The following is a 25,980-nucleotide window of genomic DNA, read 5'->3' as shown; positions in this document are numbered from 1 at the left end:
AGGTGAAGGTAGACATTCCTCAACTATCAATTCCGACATGTTATACCTTTCACGGGTTTTTCAAGCCTACCTTAATAGATAGGAAATCTTCAACTGTAACAATGTTTATGAAACACATTCATAGATTGAGAAATCTAACTGTACCCATCTTTAAATGTTCATTTAATTTGTTTTAACTAGGAAACCTTCACAATCTGTGGCATCATAAGAACAAAGCTTGCAAGTCAGGTGGCCATTGAATACCTGCCAAGTCCATGCGTCGCTGTATACAGGAGATGGCAACCAATAACATATCTATTGAAAGACTCTATTTCAAAAGATTTATTTCCTCCCCTGGTAAGAGAAGCACACACATTTTCTGTTTTTGGGAAACATACCATAGATTCTTATTATATTATTCCTACCATAGATGTGTTCCTTCTGCTCTTTTCTCTTGCTGCTGAATGTGATCAGACTTAGCAATGTTTCTGTAGTTAGATGCCTCAAACAGAAAATAAAAACTGTGATAAAATGCTTGCAGGTTCTTGCTTTAAAAATCATATAGGGTGCTTCTTTATCCGGTTCCAAATCCTGACATGTGCCTTTCAACCTAAATTGTTTGAGGGTGAGCAGAAATAAAGGAGCAACAGAAACTTAGCTAAGTTCCCTCTTACTCTTCTCAGCTATGTATTCAAGAGAGACTAAGTCCCCCAGACTTTGATTGGTGTGATGCAAACAATGTGAACACACTGCAAATCAGAGACCCTAACTGTTGTATTGTTCCTTCCACTGTCTTGGAAAGCAATGAAAATTAAGTTGTAAAGAGTGACAGCTACTCAAGATTCATTCCTGTGCTGAAGAATAGATGAGCAAGACAGCAGTGTACAGGGACCTTAAAAAAGGCATAGATAAAAAGAAACATGTGTCAAGCCCTTTAGGGAATGTCTGGTGCTCCTTGAGACCTCTCTGTGCCCGAGAGAGTATGTTTCAGATCTTGGGGACGAGGAATGAAACATCCTCATCATCCTAAAACGTATTTCTGTTTGCGTCAATTGCTTCATTCAACACTGTGAGGAGCTTTCATGACCAATACCATGCTCTGAACAGCCAGTAAATAAGATGGTGGTTATAAAAATCAATGTCTTCATTCCACAACATCCTGATAGTGACTAGGGGAAACTGCATTAAGATTGATGGTACCATCCTGTAAGCTAGAGCACTGAAAGGAGAATACAGTACATTTAGCAGTGCCTGATGCAGAGGGGAACTGATGCATTCACATTAGTATTGTCTCACAATGTGAGGAACATAACTCATAGCCAAGCAGCAGAGAACGAAAAGTCATTTCATGCTAAAGGATAGCAGAGTACAGCAGGAGCAATATGTTTTTTTAAAAAATGTTACCAAACATTTCAGTTAACCGACTTTGAGGATGTTTTCAGGGTAGTGTAATATGAAGTAGGGTGTTATAAAACAGCATGACACTATTGATACAAGAAACACCACAGGCTTGAGGCTAAAGTAAGCAAGCAAGTAGGAAACTAATATCAGTATTGCACAAAGTTGGCTTCTGTACTGGATTTTCCTTCAATCACATGTAATTCACATTGGTACAACTTCTATGGTGAACATATCTGTCTGTCACTCATGTTCAAACAGTATATAACTGGATGGCTAGAAAACATTTAGATTATCCTCTTTTTCTCCTCACACAACTGCAAACTGTATCCTATTCTCTTGATGTCCCTGGATCTTGAGGCCTTCAAAATCCAGAGGTTTTAGTCTGCATTCATCCCTGTCACTCATACCACACAGAAATAACGTACAAATGTGAAGCATTTCCTCTCTGAAGAGCAACGTAAAACACCTCTGGACACACTGAAAATCCCAATATTCTGGCTTTGCCATTTATATCATACCAGGACTCCTCATTCTTTTGTGGGCGAGCCCAAAACCATCATATGCAACGCAGCCACAGTGTTTACCTTGGCCAAAATAAATCTTTCATATCCTCCCCACACTTAGGAAGCTTCTTCTGCTTACAAAATGTTTTAGATAGCAATTTATGCTTCATTGCCTATAAAACAATATACCAAAATAACCTTCCCTACCTTGCTGAGCTACTACTTCTCTCCAAAGTTCAAATAAAGGTGTGAAGCCTGACTGTCCTGCGGATTGAGGATCCACAAGTTCGGTCCTTCCTCCTTCATCAAGGAGGAAACAATGGTCTTGAACTGTCTTGCATTTAGCATTAGAATCCAGCCCTCTTTCTTTGATTTTAGCAAGCATCTAAAGATTCTAATAGGTCTTCTATCTCTCGCTGAACTATCCATACTTTCCACTAGCCCATACTCTTATGAATCCCCCTCCCTCTCTTTATCTTACTTTCCTCTTCCATATTCATTTAAACTTGTGATTGATTTCGCCTTTCAATTCTGTACTCACTTCTTGTATTCTGTGGTGGTGATCTATTAACTGTAACATTAACTGAGCTACATAAAATTGTAAAATAAAATACATAAAATGTAGTTTGTTTATTTTGGAGAGAAAGCCTAAACTCATTCTTTCCAGTTGCTCTTAGTCAATATCTTGGTGAACAATTCGGGTGCATTACCTAAGGTGCATTTTCGCCATTTGTAGATGTAAGCCTATGTGTCTCAGTATCACTCTTTGTTAAGCATTATTTGGTACTGTGGGGACACATTAACCTTAGAGGTTAGAAGGATAGGGGAAGAGAATCTCAGTGCACTGATAAGCTAATTGTAGAACTGTATAACACCAGAGACTGTTGTTGGAGTGTAATTTTTATAATTATTATTAACACGAAAAGCTTGCAATATAATGTGTAATGAAGCTGCATAGAAGATTTGTTAACCTAGTGAAAATTAATGTACGAGTTTGAAATGTGCCCACGGGGAGTGGCCATCAATGTATACGGTGATTAATGAAACTGACTAATAATGAGTTGACAATGTACTGGTTTATGACTTTGTAATCGTATTAAGAATTATGTATTAGGTTTTGCTAAATTAATCACTAGGCCTTAGTTAGCAAGGGTCTAGGCCTAGCTGCCTGGTCTCATATTAATCATGTGTTTTTCTAACATGCACTGTGCTGCTTTCCTGAAGGACACGAAGTTGTACTTTTCGGGAATCTAGAAATCTGTGTGTGTAGATGTAGTATATTCTTGCTCATGGGACCCGACTTGCTCAAGGAGATATTCTTGCCGAATGCAACAGTGTAATTCTCAACAGGTGCAAGGTCGCCTGGACTAGGAGAAGACAATGGAACTACTGACTGGAGCGACAAGTGTAACTTTTCTTACCTGACATTCCACCCGATGAAGACATCAATCACAGGAGCAAAACGATGACATGAGAACTGTGTTAGGTGAAAGTTCTAGTAAGGTGTGTGAAGGACTATTGGACAGAGATTATGATGCACCAAAATGTATCCAATGACGAAGTAGAGACTTGTTAGACAGATCTGATATAATGGCGTGACCCCAGGAGAAACCAGCCACTTTTAGCCATTCTTGCCATTACTCTAAGCCGTTCCTAGCCGTTACTTTGAGAGACAATTACCTGTTACTCTAAATCATCCTCTTTGCCTGATACTTACTTCTCCTCCTTATGAGAGAAAAGCCTTATTCTTAACTATGCCCTACTGAGACTTACCTGTTCTATCCTGGCTGATGGCGAATCGGCTGATGTCCTGAGGATGAAGACTGACGCTGTATGCTGACCCATTTGGATGGGTAACTATCTGATGATAAATTGCAATTGTCTGTTTGCCTTTTCTTTCTAGGTACCAACTGCTTTTTGATAGAGGCCATAGTTAGATGTTTTCTAAATTTGTGTTTGCTAAATTGTTTTGCATGAAGACCAACATGCTGATGCTAATCTGAAGTTAGTTAAGGAGTGTAGGAAGGTAACCTCTTTCTAGCCTTGTTACCCCCACTTTTGGCCTGTTTGTGAGTATATGTCAGGGTGTTTTCACTGTCTCAATGGGATCCTGCTAGCCAGGGCCCAGTGCTCATAGTGAAAACCCTATGGTGTGAGTGTGTTTGTTATGTGTCACTGGGATCCTGCTAGCCAGGACCCCAGTGCTCATAAGTTTGTGGCCTATATGTGTTCCCTGTGTGGTGGCTAACTGTATCACTGAGGCTCTGCTAACCAGAACCTCAGTGTTTATGCTCTCTCTGCTTTCTAAATTTGTCACTGCAGGCTAGTGACTAAATTTACCAATTCTCATTGGCACCCATATAATTCCCTTGTAAATGGTACTTAGGTACCCAGGGTATTGGGGTTCCAGGATATCCCTATGGGCTGCAGCATTTCTTTTTCCACCCATAGGGAGCTCAGGCAATTCTTACACAGGCCTGCCAGTGCAGCCTGTGTGAAATAACATCCACGTTATTTCACAGCCGTTTAACACTGCACATAAGTAACTTATAAGTCACCTATATGTCTAACCTTCACCTGGTGAAGGTTGAGTGCCAAGTTACTTAGTGTGTGGGCACCCTGGCACTACCAAGGTGCCCCCACATCGTTCAGGGAAAATTCCCCAGACTTTGTGAGTGCGGGGACACCATTACACGCGTGCACTATACATAGGTCACTACCTATGTATAGCGTCACAATGGTAACTCCGAACATGGCCATGTAACATGTCTAAGATCATGGAATTGTCACCCCAATACCATTCTGGTATTGGGGTGACAATTCCATGATCCCCCGGGTCTCTAGAACAGAAACCGGGTACTGCCACACTGCCTTTCCGGGGTCTCCACTGCAGCTGCTGCTGCTGCCAACCCCTCAGACAGGTTTCTGCCCTCCTGGGGTCCAGGAAGCCCAGGACCAGGAAGGCAGAACAAAGGATTTCCTCTGAGAGAGGGTGTTACACCCTCTCCCTTTGGAAATAGGTGTGAAGGGCTGGGATGGAGTAGCCTCTCCCAGCCTCCGGAAATGCTTTGATGGGCACAGATGGTGCCCATCTCTGCATAAGCCAGTCTACACCGGTTCAGGGATCCCCCAGCCCTGCTCTGGTGCGAAACTGGACAAAGGAAAGGGGAGTGACCACTCCCCTGACCAGTACCTCCCAGGGGAGGTGCCCAGAGCTCCTCCAGTGTGTCCCAGACCTTTACCATCTTAGAAACAGAGGTGTTGGGGGCACACTGGACTGCTCTGAGTGGCCAGTGCCAGCAGGTGACGTCAAAGGCTCCTTCTGATAGGCTCTTACCTCTCTTGGTAGCCAATCCTCCTATCTTGGTAGCCAAACCTCCTTTTCTGGCTATTTAAGGTGCTTTGGGGAATTCTTTAGATAACGAATGCAAAAGCTCACCAGAGTTCCTCTGCATCTCCCTCTTCACCTTCTACCAAGGATCGACCACTGACTGCTCCAGGACGCCTGCAAAACCACAACAAAATAGCAAGACGACTACCAGCAACATTGTAGCGCCTAATCCTGCTGGCTTTCTCGACTGTTTCTAGGTGGGGCATGCTCTGGAGGTAGCCTGCCTTCATCCTGCACCAGAAGCTCTGAAGAAATCTCCTGTGGGTCGACGGAATCTTCCCCCTGCTGACGCAGGCACCAAAAGACTGCATCACCGGTCCTCTGTGTCCCCTCTCATCCTGACGAGCGTGGTCCCTGCAACACAGCAACTCTGTCCAAGTGACTCCCACAGTCCAGTGACTCTTGAGTCCATGTTTGGTGGAGGTAAGTCCTTGCCTCCCCACACTACACTGCAAAGCTGTGTTCTACGTGATTTGCAGCTGCTCCGGCTCCTGTGCACTCTTCCAGGATTTCCTTTGTGCACAGCCTAGCCTGGGTCCCCAGCACTCCGTCCTGCAGTGCACAACCTTCTGAGTTGTCCTCCGACGTCGTGGGACCCCCTTTTGCAACTTCACATGGACTCCGGTTCACTCGTCTTCCAAGTGCCTGTTGGGGTACTTCTGCGGGTGCTGCCTGCTTCTGTGAGGGCTCTCTGAGTTGCTGAGCACCCCCTCTGTCTCCTTCTCCAAATGGCGACATCCTGGTGCTTCCTGGTCCTCAGCAGCACCCAAAAACCTCTACTGCAACCCTTGCAGCTAGCAAGGCTTGTTTGCGGTATTTCTGTGTGAGAACACCTCTGCAAGCTTCATCGCGATGTGGGACATCTGTCTTCCAAAGGAAAAGTCCCTAGTCCTCTTCTTTCTTGCAGAACTCCAAGCTTCTTCCAACCAGAGGCAGCTTCCTTGCACTTTCATCCGGGGTTTCCTGGGCTCCTGCCCCCCCCCCCGGACACTGTTGCGACTATTGCACTTGGTCCCCTTGCCTTGCAGGTCCTCAGGTCTGGAAATCCGTTGTCAGTGCACTGCTGGTGTTTGTTGTTCTTGCAGAATCCCCCTATCACGACTATTGTGCTCTCTGGGGGTAGTAGATGCACTTTACTCCTACTTTTCAGGGTCTTGGGGTGGGGTATTTTTCTAACCCTCACTATTTTCTTACAGTCCCAGCGACCCTCTACAAGCTCACATAGGTCTGGGGTCCATTCCTGGTTCGCATTTCACTTTTGTAGTATATGGTTTGTGTTGCCCCTATACCTATGTGCTCCTTTTGCAACCTATTGTAATTCTACACTGTTTACATTACTTTTCTTGCTCTTATTTACCTGATTTGGGTTTGTGTACATATAACTTGTGTATATTACTTACCTTCTTACTGAGGGTACTCACTGAGATACTTGTGGCATATTGTCATAAAAATAAAGTACCTTTATTTTTATTAACTCTGTGTATTGTGTTTTCTTATGATATTGTGCATATGATATAAGTTGTATAGTAGGAGCTTTGCATGTCTCCTAGTCCAGCCTAAGCTGCTTTGCCATAGCTACCTTCTATCAGCCTAAGCTGCTAGAAACACCTCTTCTACACTAATAGTGGATAACTGGACCTGGCACAAGGTGTAAGTACCTTTGGTACCCACTACAAGCCAGGCCATCCTCCTACAAGGAGTTCACTAATGCCAAATTCAAATAGACAAAATGACTGAATTCTTGCTTTGTTGAATAATGTACTAATGATACTCTGCTAAAGTTGCTTCATGTTAACATCGTGCTTTGTTCTAATGTTCATGATCTATGTTTGATAAAATCCTACTCAAATTCCAGATTATAATAGTTTTGATGTGCTTATTGATATTGAGACTAATAAATATGACACTAGATTGTAATTAATAGGAAATAAATATCTTAACTCTTACTAGATTTGTGTGGTTATTCATGGATGCAAGGTCATGGTATGTTTGATTCTTATTAAATGTTATTGATTAACTGGATTGATTAGTTACAGTGAATATAGATGAGGTTATTGATATATTGATTTCAATGTTAAACGGATATCTCGTTCTGGGAAGTCCCCAAACGTGGTCAAAAGATTCATTGGTCTAAAACGAGTCCCCTTGAAAGTAAATTATCAAGGTTTGGACGTGTTATCACTGTTCACAATAACAATCCCTACCCCACCTTTACAGGAAGGTTGATGTTTCAGAATTCAGAGTTGAGTCCAAAATGCTGCCTCAGTTACCAGGTACAAATTCACTTTCTATGGCTATGGGTTCAAATTACTGTGAAGGATGAGACTTTCCAGTGATCTATAATTCACCACTTTTACAAGAATGAAACGTATACGATTGCGTGTAGGTGCAGTTTAACTCGGAAATTCATTAAGTCACTACCACAAATGACTATATTTTTTGCAATGCTAGAATATTTTACACAGTGACACGAAGAAGATAAATCAGTTGAAAGAGTTCACTCACCCGTTCGCAGTCCTTAAGACAAACCATTGGGTTGCACAATATCTGATTTGTTTTCAGCAATGGGTCTGGCATGATAGTACACTTGCATTCTTCGCAAGAGTTGCTAGGCACCACTTCTCCTGGCTTAAAATAGTATATATAAAGGATACACAGATTATTATATCACACAAATGAGATTTGGCATACATGTAAAAGAATACAATTAAGTGGCTTTTAGAGCAAAGCATGGAGAACCGTCTTCTTTTCTTGTCAGGCAAATCTTGCTTCTTTGAGTGGCCAGTGCTTGGCCATGACGGAATGACTAAAAGCGTGGCGTGCCCTTGTAAACCCAGAGTTTTCTTTTTACTCAGTGAGAGGGGAAGATATATCTCAGCAAATGGAAGCCTTCATTGAGCCAGGGATAATTCAACCAGATTTGGAGCAAGAGTTAGAAGCATTTTATCAGATAAAATCATATAGGATGCGTTTAATTTTTGACCCTGGAGTTTAAAATTGGCAAGCCTGGCTGGGGCACCACTGCACATGACTGAGTGCCAGATGTAGCAAAGGTTTTTACCCATTCAGTGTCTATGGGAAAAAGTGTTCGTACATATGGCCCTGAGTGTGTTGTGCAAGAATCAATCACGTAGTATCCTGTGTCACTTTTGTAAAGCGTTATTCAGTCCCTTTGGATACCTGATGCAAACTCCATAGTAAGGCGCAGCTCATTTCTTCCAATCCTACAAAGCTTAGCTTAGCGTGATCGGAGAAGTACATTTTTAAGATCTAACACCTTTATGGAATTGCACTTTACATGTCCATTAAAAGCAGGGTTCAAGTGCGCAAAGTAACTTTGGATGCCAGCTTTATAATATTTGTTATGATAAAAACTGGCCACGGATTAACTGTGTAAGATGATTCGGAAATTAGAAGCAGTTGTACCAAAGGATATTGAAGAAGGAGGTCAAATCAAGCACTTCCCAAAGTAAAGTAAAGTCCTTCATTTTAGTAAGAACATTAAAATATTCGTTATTAAGACAAATGCCACTACAACACGCACCACATAAAATCCAAAGTTAACAATAATTGTTTCGTCAGCCTAAAAGCGTTGTTTAAATCAAAATAGATTTAACAGGCATTAGTGATGGCAAAAGGCCTGGCTTGCATTTCCATGTGTAAGGTATACTGTTAGAAATGGGGTCTTTGGTTGGGTTAGCAGTCAGGTTACCCCCTGTCCACGCAAGGACCCTCACTCTAGTCAGGGTAAAAGAGAATCATCCTCAGCTAACCCCTAACCCCTTGGTAGTTTGGCACGATCAGTAGGCTTAACTTCAGAGTGCTAAGTGTAAAGTATTTGTGCCAACAGACACAGTAACTTAATGAAAACACTACAAAATGACACAACACAGGTTTAGAAAAATAGGAAATATTTATCTAGACAAAACAAGACCAAAACGACAAAATTCCACTCTACACATGTCAATTTATCAAGTAAAAAGCAAAAAGAGTCTTTATGTAGTTCTAAACACACACTAACAATGTTAGTGTGAAAATGTACTTGGGTGCGTCAAAGATAACCCGGCACGGGCGAGTGTGCGTCAAAAAAGGGCTTGCGATGTTTCGATTTCACTCATAAACGAGACCTAGGTGGTCATTCTGACCCTGGCGGTCTTTGACCGCCAGGGCGGAGGACCGCGGGAGCACCGCTGACAGGCCGGCGGTGCTCCAATGGGGATTCCGACCGCGGCGGTAAAGCCGCGGTCGGACCGGCACCACTGGGTCCCGCCAGTGTACCGCCGCCCCATTGAATCCTCCGCGGCGGCGCAGCTTGCTGCACCGCCGCGGGGATTCCGACCCCCCCTACCGCCATCCAGATCCCGGCGGTTGGACCGCCGGGATCCGGATGGCGGTAGGGGGGGTTGCGGGGCCCCTGGGGGCCCCTGCAGTGCCCGTAAGAGGGCCCCTACATGTATTTCACTGTCTGCTGCGCAGACAGTGAAATACGCGACGGGTGCAACTGCACCCGTCGCACAGCTTCCACTCCGCCGGCTCGATTCCGAGCCGGCTTCATCGTGGAAGCCTCTTTCCCGCTGGGCTGGCTGGCGGTCTGAAGGCGACCGCCCGCCAGCCCAGCGGGAAAGTCAGAATTACCGCCGCGGTCTTTCGACCGCGGAACGGTAACCTGACGGCGGGACTTTGGCGGGCGGCCTCCGCCGCCCGCCAAGGTCAGAATGAGGGCCCTAGTGTCTTTTCTCCTTTCATCGGGTCAGGCATGTCATTTCTTCATTCCCCAGGAGAGCGATGTGTCGACCACTCTCGGGTCCGGGCAGGCCTTGCATTGTTTTTACATGGCCAGCAGTGTTTGCGTCGGAAATCTAGCCGTACCATGATCGAAAACCACGCAGCGTGGGTTGCGACCTCACCAGCCTCCATCAGCGATGCTGCGCATTGTTTCTCCAGCTCCATGTGTCGATTCTTCAGTCGCGTTACAGGCGAGCATCGCTTTTCAGCCCGGAAGCGAGCGACGCATCTATTTCCCAGTCTCCGATCAGAGTTGTGTTGATCTTTTCCCTGCACGGCGTTCTCTGCGTGGATTTCTTCCTCTTAGGTTGCCAGCTTCACCTTTCAGGGTCCCAGGAACTGGTTGGGCACCACAGGGCGGAGTAGGAGTCTCTCCAGAGACTCCAGGTGCTGGCAGACAGTAGTCTTTGCTGTCCCTGAGACTTCAAACAACAGGAGGCAAGCTCTAAATCAAGCCCTTGGAGATCTTCACAAGATGGAAGGCACACAAAGTCCAGTCTTTGCCCTCTTACTCTGGCAGAAGCAGCAACTGCAGGATAGCTCCACAAAGCACAGTCACAGGCAGGGCAGCTCTTCTTCTTCAGCTCTTCTCCAGGTAGAAGTCCCTCTTGGTTTCCAGAAGTGTTCTAAAGTCCGTGGTTTTGGGTGCCTTTCTTACACCCAATTTCTCCTTTGAAGTAGGCCTACTTCAAAGCAAAGTCTCTCTTGAATGTGAAATCCTGCCTTGCCCAGGCCAGGCCCCAGACCCTAACCAGGGGATTGGAGACTGCATTGTGTGAGAGCAGGCACAGCCCTTTCAGGTGTGAGTGACCACTCCTCTCCTCCCTCCTAGCACAGATGGCTCATCAGGAAATGCAGACTACACCCCAGCTCCCTTTGTGCCACTGTCTAGTGTGAGGTGCAACCAGCCCAACTGTCAAACTGACCCAGACAGGGAATCCACAAACAGGCAGAGTCACAGAAATGGTATAAGCAAGAAAATGCTCACTTTCTAAAATGGCGTTTTCAAACACACAATCTCAAAATCAACTTTACTAAAATATGTATTTTTAAATTGTGAGCTCAGAGACCCCAAACTCCACATGTCCATCCGCTCCCAAAGGGAATCTACACTTCAATCAGATTTAAAGGTAGCTCCCATGTTAACCTATGAAAGGGACAGGCCTTGCAAAGGTGAAAAACAAATTTAGCAATATTTCACCGTTAGGACATATAAAACACATTACTATATGTCCTACCTTAACCATACACTGCACCCTGCCCTTGGGGCTACCTAGGGTCTACCTTAGGGGTGTCTTACATGTAAGAAAAGGGATGGTTTAGGCCTGGCAAGTGGGTACACTTGCCAAGTCGAATTTACAGTTAAAACTGCACACACAGACACTGCAGTGGAAGGTCTGAGACATGATTACAGAGCTACTTATGTGGGTGGCACAACCAGTGCTGCAGGCCCACTAGTAGCATTTGATTTACAGGCCCTGTGCACCTCCAGTGCACTGTACTAGGGATTTACTAATAAATCAAATATGCCCATCATGGATAAATCAATTATATACACATTTTGTAAAGGAGCACTTACACTTTAGCACTGGTTAGCAGTGGTAAAGTGCCCAGAGTACAAAAAACAACAAAATCAGAGTCCATCACACATCAACAACCTGGGAAACAGAGGCAAAAGGTTAAGGGAGACCACTCCAAGAATGAAAAGTCTAACACATACCTTATTGTTTTTTGCCAGTTCTTAGTGTTTGCCAGTATTGATTGATGGAAATGCTGAAATACTCAGCCCAATGCAAGAATGCATGGATACGTTGCAGAAATAAAGCAAATGCTGCAATAAGTGGGGGTTGGGGGCAGTGATCAATGCAAAATTGCCACATGATGGTGATGGCACTAGTATAGACTAAACCTGAACCTAACACAGGACACTTTTTAAACCTATTATGGAAACAGCCCTGGAAAATGTGTTCATGCCACTCCACGACTGTACTGGAGGACTCTATTTTCCTCCACAAGGATTTAGGAGATAACATTATACACCTAGCAGCAAGAAAGTTTTGTGTTCCCTCAGAGCCGTTTGCCAAGATGGATAGTTTGGCAAACAGCATCTTCCTGGTCCTCAGCCTAGCAGAGATTTCCTCTGGGTCCCACATGGCCGGTGTGTATAGTTACTGTTAATTGCAAATATGGAAACACAACATTCCACGGTTTTCACCACTATCAAAAAATTGTCTAAAAGAAATGTTTTAATCTCAAAAAGCACACATTACCCTAATAGTGCTTGGCACTCAAAGGAACTACATTATGTGCGGATGTGTCCCTTGTGAAAGAGAAAAATGTTGTCACTCACATCGAAGTTAGACTTTGGATGAAGTAGGTTAAGCCATTGCTCCATGCTGCAGGTTGTAGTGGGCAGAAAGAAATATGGCCAACACAATAGTCCAATGAATGAAGAGGACTGTCTGAAAGTCACTATCACTATGTTATGTATATAATTTTAGTAAAATTGAAAGACCATGGCTAACCGCAGACTTAAGAAGAAGGCCTGCATGTTGTGAGCAGACAAAAGACAAAGGCAAGTAGAGATATTCTTAGAATCACTGTGAAGAAATACGTTGTATAGGAGACTCAATAATCCCTTAGGTTTTCATAAAATATAACCAAAATCCTGCCTTAAATTGGTTGCAAATGACACATTTCCAAAAATTCAACATAACTGTATTTCTGCCAATTTGAAAGGCCCAGATTCAGCTCAGTAATAATATACTTTACCTGTGCCCATCTCGAGTTACTCTGTTTAACAAACTTTACTCAGTGACAATCAATGAGTGATTGAATTTAAGAAAAGTTCAGGAATACATGCTAAAAACAGAGGGCCCGTTTTAAATTGCCCAAGTGCCACTAGAGCATCACTTTTTGTGACGATCCGGTGGTGCTGTGCAGTGTGCCACATGAACAAGGTTGCGCTAAGCCACTTTTTGTGGCTTAAAGCCACCTTGTAAATATGGGACACTCCGATGCAGTTTCCTGTGTCAGAGAGGTGTGCAATGGGTGTTGCTGTGGGTGTTCCACCGCAACACCCATTGCTTTTGACGCTGCCCCAAATTTACAAGAAGGCGTAAATCTGTGGCAGCGCCAAAAAACAATTCCACACCAAGGAGGAATACTTTTGTTCCTCCTCATTTTTGCTTTTTCCATATGTGTTGCATTCTACAGCACACATAGAAAGAGCAAAAGGCAATGAAGGAGTCCCTTCCTGCAAAAAAACAATCATTAAAAATTGACTATTTGCTATATGTGTGCTGCCTTATGCAGCAGACATAGAAGTGCCAAACCACCATTGTAGATTGTTTACATGGAGGAAGGAACACCTTCCTGCACATAATCAGTCATCTCAATGCAGACACCCTTGCACTATGGTTCTAGATTGCATGCGTTGGCGCTAGCAGCTAAATTTAGCTCAGTGCCGGGGGAAACACAGGTGTGCGCTGTATTTTGGTAATTAAGGCACCTCCCTGCATTTCTAAAGTGACATGGCACTGCCAATTTTGGCGCAACACCACGCTGCGCCACCTTTTAGTAAATCTGGCCTGTAGTTTCTAGTGAGATCCCAGTACCAAATGAATGACTTACTTACTGGGCATACGTGTCAGCAATATGCAACTGAAGGTAAGTGCCAAGGAGCCACAGTCCCAGTCTTCTTCATTGTGGATGACCTGAGGTCTCAATCTTCACTTACTTCATTGACCATTAACTGTGATGCTTGGTAAATCTTCGTATATATTGACCAACTGTGTGCAGCCCTCCTTAAGCTTCAATTCCAGTACATTACAACCAAGTGAACAATGTCTTGTGTCACACCTTCGGCAGTCCAGGCTTTTTGCTTACTTGTGTTTTTCAGCTTTGACTTTGATGTTAAAAGTGAAACTACAAGGTACAGAATTCAATATTCTGACAAAAAAAGTTAGGTCTTTTTGAAGGTGTCACACATGACAGAAGATCACTTGGGTTCATTTGCCAATTTTGCTAATGCTTAAACATGGGTATACTCCAGTGATTAGCACTACACAGACACAGGAAATTCCACATTTTAGAGAAAGATACAGGTTCTATGCACCAGTGGCAGCTGGTAATTTTAGGAAGTAGGAGGCTTGGGTGGACACCCAGGCACACATGCACACTCATTCATTCACACATGTGCACATACACATATATTCACAACACTCATAATCAAATATTCAAACATGCACGCCTCAAACATTCATTAAAAAAAAACACACACACACTTATCTTCATCCCTGCCTTGGAAGTCCCAGGAGGGTTGGGACTGCTGCCTCACCTCACTGGCTAATCTGAAGTCAGCCAATGAGGGAAGGCATCAGTCCCAACTTGTCACAGAGTGGGATGGGGTCAGTGAGACTGCTGACCCCACCCCACTCTGTGATGAGGTGTCACTGATAGACGTTCCCCCTCGCATGTGAAGAAGGACACAAACAGGCCAGCATAGCACCAAGCACAGAGGGGACACATCCACATTCAGTGCAGTGTTCCAGTTGTGATACTGCACAGTCCCTAACAGCCTCAAATCCTGTAGCTGGCTGCCTGACATGTCCGAAAAGTTAAGAAGCCAGCATTACTGGATTAGATAAGGCACCTCCCACTAGGGCGGGATACTATGCTATAATATGGTTACTTGTAAAGCACACAGAGGTCTTTCCAGAGGTAAGATAGAAAGAAGCCAGGCAAGATCTTGGTGTGAATGATCAAACAGTCAAGTCGTAAGGAAGTTCCTAAAAGTGAATTAAACAGGGGGATTCCGGAGTGTAGATGAGAGAAGATTCCATAGTTTAGAATCATGATGACAAAATGAACAACCACCACTTCTACTCTGATAGATTCTGGGAATCACTGCTGAGTAAGAGGTTGAGGATTGAAGGAGTCTTTCTGGTATGTAAAGTTAGACTAGATGATACAACAAACTAGAGCGCTTGTTCTTAAAGTCTCGGAAATAGCAGCATAAGGCTTTAAATTGGAACATTTTGTGTTAGGAAGCAAATGGAGTTTGACCAGTGAAGTTGTAACCAAGGCCTGGGTGACAGTTCTCTGGGTAGAACTGGGCAAAATTCTCTGCACCTTTTCTAATAGTTCTTAAAATGTCAAAGCAGCCTGCAACCAGTTTCCTTACCTGGCCTTCAAATAACAGCTTGTGGCCAAGTCAGATTCCTAAATTTTTGAAGACTGTCTTACACTGAAGCTGGGGTCCAAGGCTATGTGGGTAACTCTCAGGAGTCCAGCAGTTTGTATTGCATTGTTTCCTATTATCATGACTTCCATTTTCCCATCCTTAAGTTTTAGACAGTAGCTGGCCATTCACTTGGCAACTGCTGTAAGACATTGCTTTAACTGGGCTGTTTTCTAATGCTGTTCTGGGGCCAAGGAGCAGATGAGCATCCACATAAGACACTAAAGAAAGACCAACAAAACTAGACATTATCTGTTAAAAGATAATTGCAGATGATAGTGCCCCTTCCTTCATCCTTGGAGCCTCACTAGTGTTGTGGGTTCTCCTTAGCACCCTGGTTGGGCACCCTTATCTTAGCTCTAGGTCCATAGCTTGTGCCCTTTCACACACATACACGTTTTATTAATTTTATTCATTTCATATTTTATAGCGCAGCTAGCTTTTAGCTCATTGTTTTTAGATTTTAATCAGCTGCCTTTTTTTGAGAAGGCATAGTTGTTTGTGTTGCACATTTTATCAGCTCTTTGCATGTATTTCACTCAGTGCCCTGCACAAGGCTACATGTCCTGTACACAATATTCTAACTAGGCATGATGATAGTATTGGCACTCCAGGAGTTATGCGGTAAACTCTCAGCTCTAGACATATTATCACATCAGGCATGTTCCTAGAAAACAGTATGATTTGTTATACAAACATCACATAGGCTTAGGGAGGGTAGATGGCATTCCAGCCATGGTCATTCTGTGATGTACACCATCTCATTGACAGCTTTAATGATCCTGGCACAGACTGTTCAGCCAACCGGGAAGATTGTCAGCAGACAACAGGCAGACTCTTGCCCACTTTTCAGGTATGGGGTTGGGGCTCTTCCCAAGGGGACAGCCAGAAGGGCTAACACCACTATGCTCTGAGGCTTTAAACATTAGGTTTGGGTAGGAATCACTAGGTTTTATGATCATACCAGAATGGTGGTATTGATCATTTTCTTAACTCTAATGGTAACAGTAATCACTGTATTATGTTTTATCTGCCTCATCGCAGCTCATGCTTTTTATAATCAGATGCAATCGCTTCAAGTAATGTATTGAAACTTATCTTGCATTTCCTTGACTGCCTTGGCATGTGTGAGACTTTGTGCAACTGAGAGAAATGGGTGTGATCTGTTCACCACAACTTCCCTGAGTAGTCAGAGTGTCATGTTCTAGGCCACCACAAATCACCTTTACTGTCTAGGTTTAGGTGAGGTAATGCTAGTTAGCCAAAGAAGTCAGGCCAACAGTTTCCAGATGATGTGGGACCGGCTCAGTCACCCACACTCAGTGGTGCTGCCACCCTAAACTATGCAGCCTTACTCTCAAAGTAAGAGTCCTATCACACTAGTGTGCGGCCATCTTGGGATCCAGCACTCTGGCTGACACTTGTGCAGTCTGACATGGATTGTCCCAATGAACTAGTAAGGCCCATAGTATCTACAATTGACTTAAAACAATAGCCAACACAGGCCTACTGAAGTGTACGTAAGCTGGCATCAATCATGTATACAATTATGCAATTACAAATATGCACAGAATTACAACTGACAAAACAATATATAATTCCTCTAAAGAGGATTCAACTAGGATATCACAGTGAAAATGTTCTAGCCCCAGCGTTTGTCAGAGGAGGGACCTCTACCTTTCTACATCCTACAACAGTGTGATAAGAAGTCATTGCTTAAGGCCTATAGTCTTTAACAAATGCTTTTCACAATACATAGTATATCACAACATTTCAGAATAAAAAGATCCGATCTTTGGTATTGGACATAACTTTTCCCAAAGAACAAATCAAGCTTATAGCTTTTATGTCATAACCAGCCCAGGCCTTCTATGTTCAGTGTAATCGTTTCCAGAAGGCAACCATCATACATACTGTCATAAAATTACAAATCTTTACAAAATCACATGTGGCAAAGCAAAATTCTATTTCTCCAAAGACGACCTAACAAGGATTGTAACAGTGCAAATCTATCAGCATAATTTGTCAGAGGGGGTAACCAGCACCAACACCTTTGCCTACTATCATAAACTATGAGATTGGGTGCAATAAAATACCACCCCAAAGGCTGTACTACAGAGTAATAACAATCCACCATAAGTGCATATTGACTTCAATATATGGTTTCCACAACAAATAAGTCAGGCCTACAACTTTTATCATAGGTTTTCAAAATAAACACGCAAGGCCTCTGGCCTTGATTACTCACTTGTCACCGTAACAAACTCAGTCCAAGTACGTGAAGCATGAGCTCAAAAATGCAATACATGCACTGTTTTTCAGTGGAAATATACAACATCCCCATAATCAAATAATATATACGCAGGGTAAGAAAACATAGGGGTGAAGTCTAAGCTCCTCTCTCTGTGGCAATTCCAATAGCTATTTGTTGTTTGATCACATAAGGTTTAGTAACAGCTGAGCTGTCAATCTGGTCCTAAAAACTGAGACTATGATGACAATTTCAAAAAGCGTGAGCACCCAAACATGCAAGCATACACAGTGTATTACAGTTTCTGTGGAGTGTATTTTTCTGTGCTTTTTGGTAGCAGTTGTCAGATAAGCTTTTCTATTGCAATACTCTGGTCATTGGTTTTTGCACGATGCAGGATTCCTATTGCCTTCTCCTCTGAAACACTCCCGCTAGCCACTGTGGCCATTCCTCAGATTGTGGCTGTGTGCCTAGCACACTCCCTATGGCCACCAGCATAGGTCTGCCAGCACCAGCTCCAGGAGCAGACATTCTTTGCTACGAACACTTCATATTCACACGATTATTTAAGGTTCTGGTTTGGAAGGCATGGACTTATTTTACGGGTCACCAGCGGTCACAGCTGTGACCTCTGGTGATCCATGTGCAACCTATGATGACACTGTCCTTGCGACCTTCTGCCTCAAAGGTGGTGAAATCAGTGCCCGAGACACAAGGGTGGCTCACCTTTATGGACGTAAGATCCCCATCTTTCTTGTTGTCCACCCATTTTTATCAGACACCGTAATACAAAATGGTGCAGCAGAAGCTGGAAATGGACATTTTCTGGCATCTAAGGTATGTAAAATGCTTTTCAGTGTACACTGTGGTCTTACTTGCAAGCAAGAGTATGTTTGTGTGAGGGAGACATTGTGTATGTGTGACTGTGTGTACTACATTTGTGACTGTATGTGTGTTTGTTTGTGTGAGCAAGAGAAAGTGTACAGATGAGAGTAGGTGACAGGTAGAGAGCGAGAATGAATCAGAGTTAGTAAGACTGAGTCATAAGTATGAATGAGTCAAACTAAATGAGACTAACCAAGAGCAAATGAGTGAGAACAAGAATTACTGCGTGAGTAAATGAGAATGTGTGAGGAAGTGTAGAGAGTGTGAGGGAGTAAGAGTGAAAATAACATTGGGTGACAGTGAGTGACAGTGAGTGATTGTGACTGGGAGTGAGTATAACTGAGTCAGTAAATAAGAATGTGTGATGGCAAGTAAGGGTGACTACAGATGAGCAAGTGTGAATGAATGAGTCAAAGTAAGAGTCAGTGAGGGTGAGTGTAAGAGATTGGGTGAAAATTAATGTGTGAGTATGAATAAGTGTGAGTGAATGTGAGGCTAGAATGTGGTGCTATGTTTGAGAGTCTGCCTTTGTCCTTGGCATATTGAAAGCAATTCTTAGCTTATGGCGGTGTCATGTCAATATGCTGGTAAATTGGAGGCACATCTTAGTAAGAAAAGCAACTGTGAAAAATACAGGCATTGGCATGCTAGACGTAATACTTGGCATATGGGACACCCACCATAAAATGGTGGCGTAGGCACATTTGAGTTAATTCTTTGTTTAAAGGAGAACAAACATAGTATATAGGAAGAGGAAATCATGACAAAATACTGGCTGTGACATACCAGGAGTCATTCTTGTAATAAGTTTCACCCTTTAAATATAGATGGCACTAGTGGCAAACTTTTTGACACTGCATATTGTATATCATTTTTGGCCGAAGAGGGTACCTATGGCATATGGAGGACTTTCATGACTAAATATTGGCCCTGGAGCAATAAAGGTAGTATTTTACGAATGGGGCCACTCATAGCATATTTTTCATGACCACAGTTTACTCTTTGCGGCTTCTGTTGGGACCCTTACATTACATTTAACACTTTGAAAAGTAATTTAATTCTGCAGAGTAATGCACACTCTTCTGATTAAACAGAGATAAATAAGTAAAAATCAAACATAGTTTAACGTCTTTTTCAAATCTCTATTTTTTACATTTCAATCCCTGTTACAGGGAAATCAACAAATTACTTTGGGGGTCATTATGATCCTGGCGGAAGGCGGAGAAGCGGCGGTTAGACCGCCAACAGGCTGGTGGTCTTTTATTTGGTATTATGACCATGGCGGTTACCGCCATGGTCATCCGCCAGTTCTCCGTTCTGCCCGCCAGGGCGGAGACGACCGCCGGGCTGGAGACCTGGGTCTCCAGCCCGGCGGCCGTCACTATACCGCGGTATTTGGACCCAGCTGACCGCCATGGATTTCAAGCGGTTTGAAACCGCCATGAAATCCATGGCGTTAAGCACTATCAGTGTCAGGGAATTCCACCTCCACTTCCCCGCCGCCCGCCAGTATGGCTGTTGGCGGCTCTCCGTCCGAAAAAGGACGGAGAGCTGCCAACAGTCATAATACGCTGAGCGGAAAACCACCACCACTGGCGGTCTTCAGCACGGCGGTCCCTCTGCGGTCTTTTCAAAAGACCGCCGAGGTCATAATGACCCCCTTAATTTTTTTAAACTCTTTGGAGCACTCTTGCTCCCCCAACCTCAAGCATATAAGCACCATATTTCGTGCTCCACCTGACCAGTCATATTTTTGATGATATGGAAGTCTGACCAGAGGACATTGGGGTCATACATCATTATCCATCTGTGTCTGAGGCACTTCACACGTCCATGGTGGAAGTGCAGTACCAGCACTGTGATAAAAATGCAGCCTACTCTTTAGATTTGTCATTTTCCTACTTGAACAAAATTAAGAACGAAAATTGAATTAGGGGAATGAAGCTACAAAGGATGGCAGCTCAGGGCCCGATTCACAAAGGTAAACTTAGCGATTCACAAAGGCAAACTTATATATTTGGTCTAACTTTAGAACAAACGTCTAAGTTTACGAATTTGGGAATTCACAAAGAGCATTTACAAGTAGTATCTTTAGGTCCACACTTGGGAGGGAGATACCGCCCTGAGTGCAGACCTAAATATACTACTCGTAAATGCCTTTTGTGAATACATAAAGTCGTAACCATAGCCGTTTGGTCTAAGTTTAGACCAAATGTCTAAGTTTATCTTTGTGAATCGGGCCACTGTCTGGAAAGCAGGCTCTGTGGTGCGTTTTACACTAAAATCTCATGTTGCCCATGGAAGTCATTTAAAAATCAATGTCAAGAACAAGGGGCATCTATGCATTCCATATTTGTAGCTCTTTTTACTTTCTAATGATAATGAATAATATACCAATATTCACTGTGAGTGTAAGAAAACATGTAGCACACTTAGCTGGCATGTAACTTTTGATGGCAGCTGCAGTAAGTAAGAATATTTTTAAATGTATGTTGTATGCATGCTTGTGGTTCAGAGCCTGTTTATGTGAGATAAGAGCACAGTGTATGAAGAGCACGTGTCTGTATGTGTAAACATATGGGTGAGAGTGAAATTAAGAGAGTGTCAGTGTTAGGTGGTGAGGAATACTGTGTGTGAAACTGAGGCCTAATTTCCCTATTCTTTGACGCAAGGCAATGCTGAACACAAGGATGCTGTGTTGTCTTGAATACACAGCGCATTGCTTCTCTCCCTATGTCTGGTGCACTTTTGGCAGTCTCACTCCAAAGCACACCCTTGCACCTCAATGCAAGGTTGTGTGTGTTCTCTAAAGCATGGGTTTTGTACAGGAAGGGGAACATTCCAGTACAAAAACTATGCTTTAAGGCTTTCCCAATTTGGATGTGTACTGTACAATGCAGCACACATGCAAAGTTGGAAGTATGAGGAGAAATGAAAACATTTGTTCTCGTTAGCAGTCATGATATTTTGGCACAAGTTCCTCTCTGTTTGTAGATAGGGATTTGCATCAAAACCCATAGGTGATTGAATGGGAAAACCCATGCACCATCTATGGTATGCCCACTTGATGAAAAATAATGCAAAGCAGTGCACAGCACACATCTGTGTTACTTTGGGATACTGTCCAAAGCAAACCAGGATTTGTGTTGGATAGCAAATCACGCCCTAACACTTTGCACCAGATTTACATCACAAACTTAATGTGACAGAGTGCAAAGCATTTGTAAACCTGAGCCTGACCTGGACCAGGGTGTCAGTATGAGAATGAGTGAGATTAAGAGTAAATGCAAGTGAGTGAGACTGAATAAACATGAGTTTAAAGGGGTGTAAGAGAGTGTGAGTTTGATGTAAGTCATGTGACATGCCTTTCTTGAAAGATCTGGGGCAAGGGTCATATAATGTCACTTCCTGTGATGTCATTAAGGTCAAAGGGTATGTGATGTCACTTCCGCCACCCCTGGCATTTTCGTAGATCAACGCCCATAATGCTGACCCTCTGTGGTATTGATGCCCCATCCTCGCTCTCTACTTAGGCATGCATGGGAGCGGCAATGGACAGAAAGTGCTGTGGTCTTAATGTAAATTCATGTCAATGATGTTGCAGATGGTTTTGCTTTACATATGAGCGACCAGACATGCTAAGTAATTCAGCCCCGCCCCCACCATCTGCTTATTAAATTGGATCAATGAAGGGAGAAGGACAGCTGATGCACTTTTTTGTTAATTTGTGGTTGACAGGACTCCACGTGCCATAGAAAATAAGGTTGCACAAAGTTGCCATGATGTAACTCCATAAACTGTTTGAATTTTTTTTAGTACTTTGCAACCACTATCAAGTTCACATGCATTGCAGAACTTTTTCGAAACATAACTAATAGAACAAAATACAAATTGGAAGGTTTTGGAGGAAAATAAACATAAACTATGCAATAATATTGGAAAAAACGTCTGTGGAAATTATTTTTCCCAGAAAGGGAGTGAGTGTGATTTTTAGTTGCAGGTGAAGTTTTGGAAAAATGCCAAACTTCACAGTTGTAGTTTATCACCCTTGGAAAAGTCTGTCAAACTGTGATGACGTGTATGTAAATGCCTGTATTGAATATCAAATGAATAAATACTTGTTCAAATGTAGTACTGCGTTCTTTTAATATTTCCTATGAAGTATGCTTGTCATCGTTTATTTTTGGGTAAAAGCTTTCCTTGCAAAGGAAAAATAACTTTTATTAAGAAACGCATGGTGTAAAATATAGCACACAGAGCGGAACACTGTGGCAGACCACTACCTAAGTCTAGTGATGTGGGCAGTGGCTCTTGCTGCAGCAGGGAGCCCTCATGGAGCAACCAATCCAAGGCAAGGTGTGCTTTGTGAGGCTGAGCTAAATCCACTTATTGAATTGAGATATTGACTGGTGGGGTAGGGTCACACACACGTATTATGGCTGTGCCCGTTCTACATATGTTTACAAAAAAAAGATAGATAGAATGCTTGAATTAATCTCAGCCACTGGTAATTACTAGGGGATGCATTCCAGCACATCATCATTTTGCACACCAAGCCACTCTCAGTTGGGACCCAGCTGTATGCAAATCAGTCTTGGCCCTACTGCAAAGGAAACAATCCAGCCCCAACTGCCAGTTCAGGTCCTCTCTGATCTGGCCCCAACTGCAAGCCCAGGTCCTTCCTGATCTGGAACACAAGCAACTGGACCTGTTTCATCCTATTTAGGGCTCATCAGCCAGGCAGAGCTTGGTTCCAGTGATGAACTGAATGAGGCCCACATCTTGGCATACTGATTCCACTGAGGGTGACAAACTAAAGTGTACAAAAAGTGATGGATGGAATGCTTGAATTATATCTGATCACCATGCTAGATGTAGGATGCAGGGGCTAGCAAACCTTACTGGAGCAACATCTACCAGGACTGCAGAAAGAGAAGCAGAGTAGTTTGCAAAGGTTTGCTTCAACTCTCCTCAATCCTGAAAGTGAATTGCATGAATTCAATAAATCCTTGATCTTGCTGTTTATTAGTAACACTGTCAAGGAAGTCAGTGTAGAAATGATTCATCCTTTCATCCTTCTGAAGTCGATGAAATGAGGGCCAAACAATTTGAATGGTTTGAGTACATTTACAAGGTTTATCAAGTGCTTAGACAATCAGGATGAGGCATTGAGCATAACCACATATAGGTGTAATGTATTATTATTGGTGTCTGCATTATTAACAACATTAATATTAGCAGTAGTGGTATTATCAGTATTATTGTTGTTATTATTATTATTATTAAGAAGAAGAAGAAGAAAAAAAAGAAGTAGAAATAGGGGTAGTAAGAGGAGTGAGACACCAGATAATTTCCTTACCTGATATTCCATGCTACCTGAAACACACACATCTTTGGGCACTGTGTTAGGGAACAATAAAAAGAAAGCAATGATAAAAGGGTCAGATAGCATTTTAACAACTAAAGAGCTCCTCGTTACATTTATTTAGTTAAGGGTTTGATATCTTTACAACATGATTGCCATGAGGCATGTGGAAGCTCTATTTTTGAAACATTACATTATTTTACAACTTGAATCCATCTTAAGGGAACCATGTTGTTTCAAAGATAAAGGGGGTCATTACGAGTGTGACAGTATATAGACTGCCACACTCACAGTGATAGTCTGAACCACCACCAATGCGGCAGTCCGACCGTCACATTACAACCCTGGCAGTCTGACCGCCAGCTCCACCAGGATCTTGGATCCCAATGGTCTTAAGGTAGCAGCGCAGGGGATTACAACCTTGTTCTCCCCCAGCCTTTTCATAGCATTAACACCGCCATGAAAAGGCTGGCATAGAACAGATGCAGGAGGCCACAGGGGGATCCCTGCACTGCCCATGCATTTTGCATGGGCAGTGCAGGGGCCCCCCTGCCCAGCACCATCGCAATGTTGCGAGGGTGCTAGTGCACCCTACAGGATACAGCATTGCTTCCGGCTCGATTATGAGTCGGAGACAATGCTGTAGCCTGTTTCCTGTGAGGCTAGAGGGTGGAAACTTAGGTTTCCACCCACCGACCTGGCTGGAAACCCATAATAACTTTGGTGGGTAAGTGACCGCGTTGGTTGCTGCCACCCTTTCGGAGTTTGGTAGACGGAGTTTTCTGTCCACTAAACTCGTAATGACCCCCACAGTATCTTACATAAACGTAGACTGTTTAGACTGTTAAAGAAAGCCCAAAATTGATAAAGGAGGATTGTTCGCACATCGTGGTGCACAGATGAATTGCACTGAAAGGAGGAATATTATCCATTTGTAGTAGAACAAAAAATACCCTTGAGGTGGGTGGCACAGGTTGAATAGAGATCCCAGTGGCATGACTACGTTTTGGAAAGCTTACAATTATGAAGGACTGCGATGAAAAGATGGAGGAAGTTTAGTGATAAAATATTTTAGGGCTTCACAGTGCAACCGGGAACTGGTGCTGCTCAGAAGCTGTCTATCCAAGTTTTCAAAGGTCTAGAACTACAGACAAAAGTCATTGGACTGGAGGCTAGAGTAATCATACCAGCCAATAATGCTGCCTGGCATTTCTCCATTCACCTATCACTCCAAACCACTGCCCCAGACCTGCTGTGGCTGCCATTCTGGCACATCCATTGACTGCGGGAGGTTGAAGCAGTACGACTTCCCCTTTTCCATTTCCTTCATCTCGATGTCATGCCCATGAGCAATCTGGAGCAGGAAATGAAGACATTTTTGTTTTGCTGCTCCATGCATATGCACATTAGATAGAAGAGATTTTGAATACTTCCTGAACTTCTATTACGTTACATTCTTGTGAGTTACACAAGTATAGCAAAGACTACACCTAGCCCTATAAAGAACATCAACATGATCCCCAAAATACACTTTTCTGTTTAAGAACAGACAGTCGCCGAGGCCCAAAACAATCATGTTTTTTTCTGATTTCCTTTGGACCACGACACAGTATGCCTATCCCTCTCAATCCCTACCCCAGTCAGGTGAGCACGGAATAACATCTAGCACAAAACAATGCTGAAGAGGTTAAGGAGTGGCTTGGTGGCAATAGTTGCACTTGTTTTTAAACAATTCCTCAAATGAGTGCAACCCACTAGTATTCACCCCAGAAACAGGATTGTGCTACAATAATACCACAAATTCTCACCAACTCTGATTTAGTCATTTCACATTGTATCACGATACCTTTAGGTATTACTTCGAACAGCGTGAGAGACTGTGTTCTGAGGTGTTTTAGAATCCTACCCTCAGAACAACACTTTTCTCAGTACTTTTTGTGTTCCCTTTCTACCCAGACAATGCACACCTAACCGGAATACCTGATGCATTTCACACTCAGACATTAACTGCTTTGTACATCTTCTCAATGTCTCTGACATCAGCACAGCATCCCTATCAATATGGGAATGAGATGCCTGTTCTCTCTGCCTGCTCTTTCTGCTTGGAAACTATTGACTCCCTTTTTCAAATCATCTTTTCCGATTGTCCAGGTCATCATATATCAAGAGGAGACAGCA

General features: G+C 43.2%; 1 protein-coding gene across 1 annotated transcript in view; it reads right to left on the bottom strand.

Annotated features, from left to right (window-relative positions):
* The window catches only part of LOC138284404 (mucin-5B-like), a 528,306-nt gene that overhangs the window by 34,584 nt on the left and 467,742 nt on the right, over positions 1-25,980 (bottom strand). Inside the window, exons 37-38 of the mRNA XM_069223140.1 lie at positions 23,797-23,837; positions 7,780-7,902 (exon numbers count right to left, since the gene is read on the bottom strand). Coding sequence (XP_069079241.1) covers positions 7,780-7,902; positions 23,797-23,837 — 164 coding nt within the window. The remainder of the gene's footprint in view (positions 1-7,779; positions 7,903-23,796; positions 23,838-25,980) is intronic.

This window comes from Pleurodeles waltl, chromosome 3_1 (assembly GCF_031143425.1).
Source record: "Pleurodeles waltl isolate 20211129_DDA chromosome 3_1, aPleWal1.hap1.20221129, whole genome shotgun sequence".
Classification (NCBI taxonomy): Eukaryota; Metazoa; Chordata; class Amphibia; order Caudata; family Salamandridae; genus Pleurodeles; species Pleurodeles waltl.
Note: the sequence above shows the minus strand (reverse complement) of the source record. Positions and strands in the feature narration are given on the sequence as shown.